This window comes from Anabrus simplex, chromosome 8 (assembly GCF_040414725.1).
Source record: "Anabrus simplex isolate iqAnaSimp1 chromosome 8, ASM4041472v1, whole genome shotgun sequence".
In the NCBI taxonomy this organism is placed as follows: domain Eukaryota; kingdom Metazoa; phylum Arthropoda; class Insecta; order Orthoptera; family Tettigoniidae; genus Anabrus; species Anabrus simplex.
Genome location: NC_090272.1, coordinates 82,009,880 through 82,025,291, shown reverse-complemented (window position 1 = coordinate 82,025,291; position 15,412 = coordinate 82,009,880). Strand labels below are relative to the sequence as shown.

The following is a 15,412-nucleotide window of genomic DNA, read 5'->3' as shown; positions in this document are numbered from 1 at the left end:
ATAATAATAATAATAATAATAATAATAATAACAATAGGAACTGGGGCCATGATAGACCGGACATGGACAACATCCAACTTCGAGATGAGGCACGTGTTCACAAGACTGGCAGTACATGGTGTCCACCATCTAATTTGTACCAACACCTCATACCATGAGCCGACAGAGACATGCAAGTGCAAACTATGTGGATACATGTGTGAACGCTACCACGTAGAACTCTGCATCAAAAGAACAAAAACAATTAAAGAATATGCAATCCAAGGCGCAAGTGCGTGAGTACAGTGTATATAAATGTATTATTTTTCTCTCTTTCTGTATGGCTATTTGGCTGCAATAAATATATTATTAATAGGAATTTCTTGTTTATGAATTTTTGGTAGCGCCCTTAAAGTAGGTATTTCTGGACTCATGTTAACTAGAGAGTTAGTATCTTTGGAGTCTAATAAAAAAGTTATGTTACTGAGAATTGTTTAAGTTTTTTCTGTATAGATGACATGGGATCTTTTTTTATCAATTCAAAATTATTTCTCGTTAGAAAATTCTTAGTCTTTTCAATATAATCCTGTCTTTTTAGCTGCACAATAGTTTACCTTTATCAGCTTATGTCACAACAATATTATTATTATTATCATCATCATCTATCTATCTATCTATCTATCTATCTATCTATCTATCTATCTATCTATCTATCTATCTATCTATCTATCTATCTATCTATCTATCTATCTATCTATCTATCTATCTATCTTCTACTTCTTCTTCTTCAATAATTAATATTCTTATTGGATGATGTTCTACCAACTTTGTACCTAAGATTAACTTGTTGATCAACTGGTAGGTTAGCTATGGCCACTTCAGTTTTAGCTATTAACATGATCAAATCTTCAATAATTAATATTCTTATTCAAATCCTTATAGTTCTCTACATTATGTTCTATCATATTGGATGATGTTCTACCAACTTTGTACCTAAGATTAACTTGTTGATCAACTGGTAGGTTAGCTATGGCCACTTCAGTTTTAGCTATTAACATGATCAAATCTTTTCCATTATTATAATTCACCTTTTCCCAATTGAATTTAGGCCCTTTACATAAAATGTTCATTTCATTAACATCAAATTTAACTTGAGTTAGATTCCTAACAGGTTCAAAGAACTTATGTTCCTTATCATCCAGGATATTTATCTTTTTTTTATTACTCTTAAAGTGTTTTACTTTATTACCAAGTAAATTTTGGAACTTCCTATCCAATATCATTTGTTTCTTGCTCAATATATTGAATTTTATGTAATGGTTATTTTCATAATATTTCATTAGTTTCCTTAATTCATTGATATGGTGAATTAGGATACAACACTCCTTTAAATTGTAAATAAAACAAAAGATAATGTTTTATTCCTTGAATTGACATCACTGATGAAGGGAATGGATATTTTTCCTGAAACATGTATGATGAAATAAATAATTTCAATCATTATTAAAAGTGTACCGACAAGGTGGACCCAACATAAACTATTAAAATAGTTTCCTTTAACACATTCAGACAAGTCTATACACGATAAAAATACCATATTTACGCGAATAATCAGCGCTTATTTTTTAAACAAATTGAGGAACGAAATTGGGGTGTGGGTTTTATTTGCGTTGTGATTGGCAACACACTCCTGGCTCACCTAGTTTTTTATGTTGGGTGTACAGTTACGCTTTGTGTAACCACAGATGGAATAAAATTGTCCCCACACGTGATATTTAAATGGAAAACTATTCCGACTTTTAATTATAAACTGCTTTACATTAAAAAAAATAGTATTTTACAGAGTAATTTAAATTCAAAATTTCTCCACGTCATGACAGAATGCGTCTTCCGGAACGTGCAGGAGTAGCTTTCCGCACTCTCAGTCACTTCGGTGTAGCTATAGTGTGCTTCATAGTTGCTAAGTTTGAGTGAAATCGTATATTCTTTTGTATTTGGCGTTTTAAGGAACGCCACAATATCACGTAGCAGGCAGTGTGCGGAGAAGCAGAATTCGTGAAGACTGCCGATGCCGATAGTTGGCGAAAAAGCAAGGCTCATAATCATAATTAATTAGTACGTACCGAGCAATATTGTCCAGATGGACGTATGGTTTGAAAGGAGATGGGGTCACTGTACTGTATTACAATGCAGACGGAAGCGAAAACTTTCTCCCTTCTTCATAGGAAAGTTCGATAAGCCATAATGTTTTAAGGGTGTCCGGCACTTTCCGTGCAAGTACAAGGCATCTAAAAATGCAAACAGTACAGTAAAGCAAAAAATAAAACACTTGCACACGGGAGCCAGCATAATTTGTTCTCATCTTTGAATCGTGCTTTTTTTCCCTTTCATTGCGTAAAGTCATGTTTTCTAGGGAGTTATCCAAGTTCATTGTTTGAATAATATAAATGCACCTTGTTGCAATACATTTCGGAAATATAATTTTCCCATGGCATTTGAAAGGCTTAATCTGTGAATCAATGTTAATTGCATGCAGTAGTGATTATCAGAATATTTTCTGAATCATGAGTTGACGTGGAATGTGACAAATTTGTAATTTAGGAGAAGATTCTAGTAATGCAAGAGACAAGGAATCTTCCGCTCTACAGGGAATCGAGCCTATTGCCAGTTCAGATTAATGAAATACCTGTCACGTAAGTAGGCCTACTTGCTAATTTTCATGGCATTTCAGAGCAGAATTACTGAAATTGACTGACTAGTTTTCAAAATTAACCTCCACATAAAAAACAAACTCTCAAACTTTCTCTCTTCATAATATTAGTACTATAGATGTAGTATAGCTACAAACCTTTGATCTACTTAATTCACGGTCTGTTTCCTGTAACTTTTGTTTGTACTCTCGCAATTCGGACGATAGTTCCTTCACAGTATTAGAAGAATGTTTTGCCGTCTCCTTTAATTCACTCAGATCTTGTTTCAAAGACATCATTTTGCTTTCAGTCTCGAGACGTGCCCTCTCACTCCGCTGCAGCTGCTCCATTAATTTTTCTACATCCAGCAGAGCACCTTTATGCATCATATATCCTGGAACATAAATGAAACCAACATTATACTTTAAAAAAAAATCGTACACGAACTTCAGTGGCCAACAGCCTCTTTTGTGAATACTGATTGCAATACTTGTGTGGTGTATTACACATGGGGGATGACTTGTGGCTTATAAGTATCACACTGTCAATTAAATGGATTTGGAGTGAAAAATTAGTGAAAACCATTACTAGAATGGCTGTGAGTGGAATTTTAACTACCTTCTCTCCTTAGTTGTCCTCATTGTGCTAAATACATCTTATTCCAGACCTGAAAATTATCTTACATTTGTGGTACAGTAGTAATCAATTCCTGTAACATCTTCAGTTTTTGAGATATCAGTATCCTAATAAAAATAATTCAACTCCCTTTTCAGTCCTTTTAAACCCCTACCTCAAGTGGTTTTTCCAAAAACAAAAAATACATGTTTTGTAATTTTTTAAAGATTAAAAATACCAGTTTTCACATCTCTAAAATGTTAAGTTTTTGAGATGTACTGTAGATATGCTAATTTTTAAAAATTCACCCCCTTTTTCGGTTCCTCTTAGGTGGACTTTCTGAAAACAAATTATCCATGTTTTTTTTTTTTTTTTAAAGAGATTCAAATACCTACTTCCACGTCTGTAACATCTTCAGTTTTTGAAATATAAGTATCCCCATAAAAATAATTCAACCCAATTTTCAGTCCTTTTCCCACCTCCACCTAAGTTGTATTTTTCCAGAAAAAAAATTACATGTTTATTTTTAAAGGAGATTCAAAATACTGATTTTCATGTCTCTAACATCTTCAGAGATATAAGTACCATCACAAAAAATTTAACTCTTTTTTCACTTCTTTTCACTCCCGTTAAGTGCCTTTTCCGGAAAACAAAAATAAAATATGTTCGTGTATTTTTAAAGGACTTTCCAAATACCAAGTTTCACGTATGTAACACATTAAGTTTTTGACATATACTGTGCATATACCGATACTCATTTTAAATATTCATCTGCTTTTTAAATTCTTTTCACCCTCTTAAGTGGATTTCCCGAAAACAAAAAAAAATGCATTTCCTTTTAAAGGAGTTTCCAAACACCAGTTTTCACGTCTGTAACATCTTCAGTTTTTGAGATATAAGTATCCTCATAAACAGAATGCAACTCCTCTACTTATTTTCATCCTTCACCTACATCGATTTTTCAAAAACAAAAAATACGTGTTCCTTTATTTTTAAAGGAGATACCAAATACAAATTTTCAGGTCTCTAACATCTTAGTTTTTCTTACATATAAGTATCCACATACAAAAAATTCAACTAATTTTTCAATTCATTCACCACCGCCAAGTGGGTTATACAAAAACAAAAGAATACGTGTTTCTTTACTTTGAAAGAAGATTCCAAATACAAATGTTTATGTCTGTAACATCTTCATCTTATGAGATATAAGTATCCTCATAAAAGGAATTCAACTCCTTTTTCACCCCCCACTCCCCGTTATGTTAAATCCCAACCCAAAATGCGCGATTCTTTATTTATAAAGGAGCTTGCAAATACCAATTATCAAGACTGTAACATCTTCAGTTTTTGAGATATATGTATCCTCATAAAAAGAATTCAACTCCTTTTTTTTTTTTCCACTCCCACCCCCAAATTGACTTTCCCCGAAAAATGCGTGTTTCTTTATATGTAAAGGAAATTCCAAATATCATTTTTCACGTCTGTAACATCTTTATTTTTTTTCAGATATAAGTATCCTCATCAAATGATTCAACTAACTTTTCAATTTGTTCACCCCCCAACCCCACACCAAGTGGATTTTCCGAAAACAAAGAAATACATATTTCTTTATTTCTAAAAGAGACTCCAAATAGCCATTTTCACCTCTGTAACATCTTCAGTTTTTGAGATATAAGTATCCTCATGTAAAGAATTCAACATTTTTTAACTTAGATTTACCCACCTCTTAAGTGGATATTCCGAAAACAAAAATTACGTGTTTCTTTATCTATAAAGGAGATTCCCTGTAACATCTTCAGTTTTTGTCATACAAGTATCCTCATAAAAATTGTACCGGGAGGTACACCCCTATCCTGCGCTTTCTAATTCTGCGCCTAATAGTACTCTCCTACTGATAAAAATGTGCAACTGATAATGGAATAAATTTGAACTTTTTTCCCAAGGTGTCACTACTAAAACCTAAGATCCCTGCACCCTGGTGCGAAGTGAATGAACTTTTAATTTGAAGAAGTTTTGTATCTCTAGGTTTCTGGTAACTAAGTGATGTTCATTTATTTCTGGGTTGGCAATATTTCCCTCCTTTTCGCCAGTTTTGAATGTAGCCAATCCCAAATATTTGTAATTAATTTCTAACCTATCCTGTGTTTCTTCTCCATTTTGTATCAGCCAATAAAATTTATGTGGGCGTGTTCTGAGGATTCATGAAAGATCTCGAATCTTCACTGAGGGTTTAAAAACTGCAGATTTTCACGTCTCTTGGCCACTTCATCGTCGTCTTTCTGAGAGTGAAGGTGTAAAGCAGGAGGCGCCTCTTTCATCAGGCAGCAGTACACCGTCAAGGTAATGGCCACATAACATCTTTATTTTTTGCTAGCTCCGCAGTTTAACCTGAGGGAAAGGTCCGAGTCATTAGCTATGTAAACTGGTTTCCTAAAGATGTAACTTTCTGCCGACTTATTGTAATAACTTCATAAATCTTTAAATGTAATTCGGGGATAGAGAGTGATGCACCCTCTCGAGCTCCCTTTCATTTTTTTTTTTTTTTTTTTTTTTTTTTTTTGCTAGTTGCTTTACGTTGCACCGACACAGACAGGTCTTATGGCGACGATGGGACAGAAAAGGGCTAGGAGTGGGAAGGAAGCGGCCGTGGCCTTAATTAAGGTACAGCCCCAGCATTTGCCTGGTGTGAAAATGGGAAACCACGGAAAACACATTTTCAGGGCTGCCGACAGTGGGGTTCGAACCTACTATCTCCCGAATACTGGATACTGGCCGCACTTAAGCGACTGCAGCTATCGAGCTCGGTCATTTTGGTTTTGAGGGGACTACGTCTTTTCAACTTTTCTTCATTCTGTAATGCGGTAAAGTAATTCCTATACGAGTCACCTCCATAGTTTAGAAATAGCCCCTGTTTCATAGGCCTAGAGCCTCCGTGGTGGTTTTAATGTTCATATTAGGGAGTGCAAGCATACCCCTCCCTTCATGCTGTGTTCGGGCTATTTAATTACTTAGCCTGTTCTTTCTGTAAAGGCCCTGTAGGTTGGGTACGAGATACCCCTGTTTCAAAGTGTGAGATTGGGCCATATAAGGCCAGGGAGTGTGTAAGTTTTCTTTGGTGTTGCCTGGAATAAGCCTTAAGGTACCCCAGAGCCTATTAACCCTGTTTCATATTTTGTAATGGTAAAGTGGGTCTTGGAAGGCTAAATATTGCAATTTGGAGCAAGTGCTCCTGGAATGAAGGGGTTTGTTGCCCTTGAAAGTATTGTGCTTGGTATATTCGAGCTAGAAGTTCAAGGAAATTGTAAAGCGAGGGGCGTAAGGCCCAGAATTGTTCTGAATCTTGGCTTTTCCTGGTCTTGTACCTGATTGTCGGTTATTTGTTGACTTGTTATTATTTGTTAAATTTTAAATTCTATGTGAAAATTGTTAAGTTTTGTCATTTTCGAAAATATAACCTTTAATGAAATTTTAATTCATATCTCGGCTTTGTAGTTAGACCCATTCACCCCGGCACCTTCTTTCACCTCTGCTGATCCACCAAACCACGGTAACAAAAATAATTCAACTCCTTCACCCCCCCCTCCACACTACCCCGCTTAAGTGACCTTTCAGAAAACAAAAATACATATTTCTTTATTTATAAAGGTGATTTCAAACACCAATTTTCACACCTGTAACATTTTCAGTTTTTGAGATATAAGTATCCTCATAAGAATTCAACCCCTTTTCCAGTCCTTTTTATCCCCCCTTAAGAGGTTTTTCTGAAAACAAAAAAAAGTGATTCTTTATTTTTCAAGGAGATTCTAAACTACAATTTTCATGTCTAAAACATGTTACTTTTTTTAATTATACTGTAGATATTCTCATTTTAATAATTCAAACCCCCCACCCCCTTAAGTGAACTTTCGAAAAATAAAACGTGTGTCTTTATTTTTGAAGGAGATTCCAAATACCAATTTTCACGTCTGTAACATCTTCAGTTTTTTTAAAATATAAGTATTATCCTAGAAGGTATTCAACCCCTTTTTAACCTTTTCTTCACCCCCTTAAGGGGATTTTCCAAAAACAAAAATATGCGTTTCTTTATTTTTAGAGGAGATTCCAAATACCAATTTTTAAGTCTGTAAACTGTTAAACATTCCAGATATAGATATACTTGTTTTTATAATTCACCCCCTTTAATAGGATTATCGAAAAATGAAAAAAAAAAAATGTTTCTTTATTAAAAGAGATTCCAAATACCAATTTTCATGTCCTAAACTGTTTATTTTTTGAGATATAGATAACTTTTAAAAAATTCACCCCCCCTTCCCGCCCCTTTGCGACAGAATATCCAAAAATCCTCCCTTAGTGACCACCCAAAATTTCATTCCTGTATGTCCAGTAGTTTTGGCTTGGCGATGATGAATCAGTCAGGACAAGTTATTTTATATATATACTAGCAAATGTGCCTGTGCTTTGCTACAGTATTCTATATTGTACAATTTACGGACTTCATCGTATACATGCATACTGATACAGTTAAAACTAAGAAATAATGTTAGGTTTTGGTCCACCCAATCAATACACATCACTTTACAAGTGAACTATTTAATTAAAAAACATATTAAATATATTTAGGGATATGTTTTGTCTCTATTTGAGACTTCACTAGCCATAAAATCATGTGGCAGATTACAAAACTCAAAATTCAGAAAATGAAAAAAACGGAAGAACCCAATGCCTTTTTAAGGACATTTTTGAGAAATGTAAAAGATATAAATATAAATACATTATTTACACTTCTTGCAAAAACTTTTGTTGTCTTCAATGTTAAAAAATGAAATATAACTTCTTTACAGAAAGAAATTCTTCTTAAATGAAAAGTTGTATTTAGCTCATCTTGAAGCCCCCTTATGGCTGGTCCCTCCAGAATGGAATACATTCCAATGTCATGTTGCAAATAAAATGGAATGCATCTTTAGTAAGAAACAGGCCACATTGGACAAGAAACTAGATAATTTAAGAAGGGCAAATCATGATATGGAGGTTCTTAACAATAGCATTAATAATAGAAAATCTGGAGTAAATCATTTAATGGTACAAGACAAGTTAAGTTCAGTCAATTCAGTGAAAAACCTTTCTACAATCCATTTCACAGACCAAGAATTAGATACTCTTAAAAGAGGACCTAAATTTAATTGGCCAAGTTTTAACGAAGATGATGACATCATAACAACTATCGTTGAAGCAGAATCTAATATCCAAAAGCCCCTGTAGATTTTCAAGACGATCTTAGGTATGAAATAAAGAAAAGACTCCCTCAGTTAGTTAGTCAGCTTAAAACCAATATTCCGTTTGACAAGGTTAAATGTAACTGGGATCTTAGGAATAAAGTAAAAGAAAATGACGTTATTGTGACTAAGGCAGTACAGTAATATTGGATAGAAAAGATTACATTGAAAAAACAGAGAAGTTTTCTCTGACGAGTCGTTTTCCAGAGTCAATGAAGACCCCACAGCTAGGATACAAAAAAGTTTAAAATCTTTATTGAAAAATTCTACGTTCATCCTCCATGAAGACTAAATTCAGAAGATGATGAATATGAACCCCAGGTTACCTATGGCAAAAGTGTTACCTAAAATCGATAAAGTGGGAGTACCTGTTAGACCTATCATTAACGGCAAAAACAACCCAACATATAAAATCTCAAAATTTATACACAGGTTTCTTTCTAACAACTATAAGTTCCACAATAAGTCAATAATAAGAAATTTGGTAGCTTTTTGTAAAAGTTTAGAAAGTTTCAAACTTCAGCCCCATCATTACTTATGTTCATTTGACATAACTAATATGTATGCAAATATCCCGGCCAATAAAACCATATATATTATTCGAACAAATTTAACCAGTCAAGGTCATCTAGGAAAATTAGAGATTGATCAATTCATGAAAATTCTAGAGTTCGTCACTTAAAACAACTATTTCATGTTCAACATTATTTATAGTCAAGAGGGTTTAACATTAAGAGCTCCTGCCTTGGGTATATTAACCAATATTTATTTAGACCATCTAGAGCACCGCAAAATAATAGGACATATTCCTGGTTTGGATTTTTGGACAACTATTTGTGGAAGATACTTTTGTAATAATAGATAAGCGTTATAACAACAGTAACAATATCTTACAGTTTTTAAATTCTTTAGATGAAAGAATAAAATTCACACTTGAAAATGAGAAGGACAATGCTTTGAATTTCTTGGATGAAACTATTAAGAGGGAACCTGGCAAGTTCTCTTATAAAGTATACAGAAAGGATACGTTTACTCCTGTGACCATTAAAAATGATTCTTTACATCCTGGGAGTCATAAAAGGGCGCTGCATATTTCAGAATGGTTTATTGAGCCTTCAATTTACCTTTATCTTATACAGAAAGAGAAAAAGAATTATGATACATACAGAAGATAGCTATTATGAATGGGTTCAGTGTTAATACCATCAATAAAATTATAAGTAAAGTAAAAAGAAAGAACAACACAAGATTAACACCAGAGAATTCCAAGAGTTCAAAATACGCGAATTTCACTTTTACTAACCCAGGGATTTTTCAAATCACAAAATTATTTAAGAAACACAACTGTCAAGTCTCATTTTCGACTAAAAACAATAATGATCATATATTTTATAACCATAATAGTGTTAATCGCAATAAAGAGGATTTGTTAGATTCAGGAATCTATAAACTTAAGTGCGATCAATGTTTTGTCACGTACGTTGGGCAAACAGGTAGGAGTTTTCAAACCAGATATCTCGAACAAGTCAATGCCAACAGACACAAGAAGTATTCTGTAATGAGTGTTCATATGGGGGATACTGGTCACCAATATACTGACATAAATAATAATAATAATAATAATAATAATAATAATAATAATAATAATAATAATAATAATAATAATAATAATAATAATAATAACAATAATAATAATAATAATAGCGTATGGCCTTGGAAGAGGCCTGGTGCGTTTCTTTTAACTCTTAGACGGCCTATTAGGCGACCTGCATGTCTGTGAAGATGAGGGCCCAACCTAGGATGATTTTTAATGCTGAATACGTCACACACACCCAGCCCCCAAGCCAATGGAATTAACCAATTAAAATCCCTGACCCGGCCAGGAATCGAACCCGTGACCCTCTGAACTGAAGGCCAGTACGCTGTCCATTCAGCCAACGAGTCGGACGACATAAATAAAGACGTGAGCATTTAAAAAAAAGTAAGCAAAGGGAACCTGATGAGCAATTAGGGAAATATTTATATACATTTGGACCAGAGTATTAACGCAAACAAAAATTTAAATGACGTACAAGAGAACAAAAATCCGTTATGTGAACAAATACCATCGCTTCTATCATAATGGAAAATTAATAACTTGAAGTCACCTCCTCTAATTCAAACTTACCGCCCTCCCGCTCCTACTACAGGCCAAGCTACTTTCCCTTCCCCCACCAATAGCACTGTTCCCCCACTTCCGCCACTAGCCAAGTTCCGCTGGGCGAAAGAAAACACAACTACAATACGTGCAGTAGCATGGCGAGAAGCAAGTCAGAGCGAGGCTCAGCCTAAACCAGCTACAAGGAGTTTCATTTATGGTAAGCTTTTACGTCATACATATGTGACAGAATCTCTTTTCTTATAAATGCGAGGGTTTTCCAGACCTCGTCTTTTTCAAAAAGGAATATTCTCAAGATTTAAGCCACAAATATGGTGGTCATGCAGCGCTGGTCTTTGCCATACGACAGGTGGTCTCATAAGGCTTCAGATTTCTTCTACCAGAATAGCTCAATTTGAAAGAAAATTCTACAAGTTAATGCTTTTAAATGTTCTGATATGGATTTAGTTACCAATCCTTTACCGAGGCCAGAATTTCGGTCTCCCCAGTCAACACACTGAAACTACCAGATTCCAACAATGCTTGCAACGTTTTTCAAGTACGGTCATTCATATTTAACTTTGCAGAAAGATAGTCTGCAAGAAGAGTTAAACTACCTCATTAAAAATGTGTATATTTGTTCTCCAATGTTTTTTCAACAGTTCAAAGGGAACTTCCGTTTTAAATACGGACAGCAATAATGGACACTTGATTCCGTACGAGACGTTATGGCAGGCTTGTCATATTTCAAATTATATTTCATTTTTTAACACTGAAGACAACAAAAGTTTTTCCAAGAAGTGAGGTCAATTTGTGTAAATAATGTATTTATATTTATATCTTTTGTGTTTCTCCAAAATGTCCTTAAAAAGGCATTGGGTTCTTCCATTTTTTTCAATTTCTGAATTTTGAGATTTGTAATCTACCATGTAATTTTATGGCTGATGTAGTCTCAAATAGAGACAAAACATGTCCCTAAATATATTTAATATGTTTTTTAATTAAATAGTTCACTTGTAAAGTGATGTGTATTGATTGATAGGGTGGTCCTAAACCTAACACTGTTTCTTAGTTTTATTCTATATTGTATACGGATATCGAAGTAAATTACTGTACATGCAGCGAATAAGATTTTTTTAAATTTCATGTCTCTTTGCGTTATCCGAGAAACAGCATAGGGAGGTCCACATACGTTTTTTCCAAAGTAAAGTGCGAGTTGCGGAGTTGTGACGATAACGGCAGGTCCACTTGCCTACTAACATTTGCAATTGAGTTGGAAATTTTCATTATAATGGTGAGCCCCACTACCTACTGCGCGGTCACAATCGATTTGGGGAGTTTTTGTTGCAATGTCAGACCCCATTTCCCACTTCCAGACAGATAACAATTGAGGAACTTCTATTATAATGGCAGGCACCTTCTCTACTGCCAGTCAAAATTGAGTTGTGCTGTTATCAATATAATGACAGGCCCCTTTTCCTAATGCCAGTCAGCTTACAGCCAGTCACACTGAGTTGGTGAGTCTCCATTATCATAGCAGGCCACTATGGCTAATGTCAGTCAATTTTGGATGGGTAAATTTGTTTATAATGGCGGGCACCCTTGCCTACTGCCAAACGCAATCGGGTAAAGGAATTTTGAAAAAAAAAAAAAAAAAAAAATTCATGCTCCCTAGCCTTCTGCCAGTCAAACCAAGAAAGAAATTATTTATTACAATGGTACAAAGTCAATGTGGGGAGTACTGATTATAATAGCAGATGCCCTCCTGCTGAGACTCATTATTGACACAGCCTTTCTAGATCGCTACAAATCGTCTTCAATGAATAAATATAGATCAACATACAAAAATATGTGCATCTTTAGTTTCATTTAACGATTAACTGCTCTAAACGGTACATCATATTGACAAATGGATTATACGATAAGACGCCACATATAACGGTCTAAATGGCTGGTCCTATGATATGTTCTCAGATCTCATCTATTTATGGGTAAGATTAGGTTAGAAATGTTGAATAGAGTGACATTTGGGTAAGGTTTTATCACAGGGCATTATTTTCCGGATACATATGTGACAGCTACAAACTTAGAATTTGGCTCACATATAGCTACTGGGTGTGCCAAGGTTTGCGTAGAATTTGATGATCCTATCTTTCGGGTAAGTGATCAAACTACCAATTACACGTGTAAAAAGTGCAAAATATATGTATAAGTTAATCCAGAAATGCAGCCAAATTTAACGTATAAGGAGTAGAGATACGACAAAATGTCATAGGACCAAAGTTGTAGATCACTCCAAATTGAACTGAGAGTGTGCCATCCATTTTGTGATACAATTTACTGTTTAGCCACCAAATACCTCGAAAGGAAGGTCTGAACCGTCATTAAAATTGCCTCCATATTTCAATATTTTTTTTTTGGAGGGGGGGGGTAAAAATAAAAATTTAAACACCTGGTAATTTGTTTGTCGGTTACAGGCTAAAAGCTACAATTTTGCCAAATTTCAATTTTCTAGCTCGTCTGGCAGATTGTGCCACCACCTTGATTTGGGGGAAGGGGGTTAAAAATGAGGACTTTCAGGAACTTTTAAGCCCATGAAACATAGGTAATCATTGGATAAATATATCCAACTGCATTCTTTAGTCGAGCCCCAAATTTGAGACTCCCAGCGAGGCCCTCTCAGGGTATTCTAAAAATGTTCAGATTTTATAAGGGATCCTGAAGTCATCAGCTTCTCTAGTACCAAGTTTTAAGTTGCTAAGATGCCTGGAAGTACCTCATTAATTCATGTCTATTTTAATTTTTATACTTTCAATTTATTAATATAGATTATATTTCAACCCCTTCCCTAGCGGATCTAGGAGCATCTTGCCCCCACATTATATTTTCCAAAAAATAGGTAATATTTGTACGCCTCCTACCCCTAAGCGGGCCAAACTTGTACTTTAAAAATATCTGGAGTGTTACTATTCATCTCAGCAACCCTGAAAAGTAAGGACTGGACACCATTTTCAATTATATTTATATATCACTAATGCCTCACCCCTCACCCCAAAGGGGGTGAAGTTGGACTTAAAAAAAAATTCCGGAGTGTCACTATTCATCTCAGTGACCCCAAAATCTATGGAGTCGACACTATTTTCGATTATTTTTATATATCACTCTCCCCCCTTGGCCCCCACTCCAAAGGGGGCTGAAGTTGGGGTTTATTAAAAATCCGGAGTGTTACTATTCATCTCAGCAACCCCGAAATAAATGGATTCAACACTATTTTCGATTATTTTTATATATCACTCCCCCCTCGCCCCCCCATCACGAAGGTAGTTGAACTTGGACTTGAAAATATATCCGGAGTGTCACTACGCATCTCAGCGAACCCGAAAACTATGTATTCAACACCAGTGGTTTAGGAGGAGATGTGCCATTTACATACATACAAACATTCATTTTTATATAGATAGATAGATAAAGATAAAACTATCTCCAAATATGCAATTGCATAGGCAATATGTATAATTATCTGAAGCCTGAAGTGTACAGTAATAATAGTAGAACTCACTTTCATTCCTTTTCATAACCCATGTGAAGAATAAGTACTTGAGGTATTCTATATATTTAGGAAGAGAACTCACCTTCTGGTATAGATACAGTTTCATTTTCTGTACCAGTGTCCTTTCTGGCTCGCTTGGATGGTGGTAATCCAGCAGAAAATACAGGCAAGAGTCGTTTGTTACCTGAAATTACATAAACAGCCATATTCAAATTGTATTCAATTTCAAAGTCTTTAAAAAAAAAAAGAGCAGAACATCTCTTAATGATTTTTAACATTGTTCCCTTCCATCCTATTTGGCTCTTTTTCTCCTTTGTGTTTGTTCTGTGTTCCTAGTCTTTTACCACCTGTATTCATCTTTATCTCTTTTGTCATATTCCTTTTCCTGTGCCGACCCAGCTTTCTTCTTATCCAATACTCCCTACTCCTTGTCAAGATCGCTCCTCAGCGAGTGTTGATGTCCACCCTTCTGATGAAGCTGGGAAGCAAAAACAAGCTTGTCAGAGGATGAGAAAAAGAAAAAATAACTGGAGAAGAACTGAGAATGACAGGGAGCAAGTCCATCTATCAGAAGATGTGGAGTGTGTCCTTTTTGTGATTTCTTTCTGTTTCTCCCTCTTTCCACACTGTGCTATCACTGTGTTTATCCTATTGTGTTCCTTTCAATGTTTCTAAGTCCACAACAGGATAAGGTGCATTTATGTCTAATAATTATGGACTGTCATCGATCTGTTATGATATTACATGAAGTCTACATTGTGAAAGAAAGAACTAACTGGTAAAAGAAAAAGAGGACTTGCCTAGGTTGGATTTTCATTTTTCACAAGGAGGAGGTCACTGCATGACTATGCACAGTGACCAATTAGATCTATCTTGCTTCCCCCATATGAAGAGGGTGAAAGCCAGTGTCGGCTCCTAGCCTAGTCTTGTCAAATAACACCGAGAGGTTTTTAAGGGAAAGAAAGGAAGGAAGGAAGGAAGGAAGGAAGGAAGGAAAGAAAAGGGAGGAAAAATCAAAATAATGGACAAAAGGTAGGTTAGTCATATCATAAAATAAACCCAAGTATGTATACTTTTTCAGGTTCGCTATGGGAATCAACATCTTTATCAACCGAGAGGTCTGCTCAAGGCTTAACATCGCCATCCGATGGATGAATCACCATCAACA

At 35.1% G+C, this 15,412-nt stretch overlaps 1 protein-coding gene across 3 annotated transcripts in view; it reads right to left on the bottom strand.

The window, feature by feature from the left end:
• Positions 1-15,412, bottom strand: part of LOC136878809 (cell division cycle and apoptosis regulator protein 1) — a 351,110-nt gene that overhangs the window by 15,634 nt on the left and 320,064 nt on the right. For all 3 annotated transcript variants that reach the window (XM_067152300.2, XM_067152302.2, XM_067152301.2), the window contains 2 exons: positions 14,327-14,428; positions 2,828-3,063 (listed from right to left, as the gene is read on the bottom strand). In XM_067152300.2, the coding sequence (XP_067008401.2) occupies positions 2,828-3,063; positions 14,327-14,428 (338 nt within the window). The remainder of the gene's footprint in view (positions 1-2,827; positions 3,064-14,326; positions 14,429-15,412) is intronic.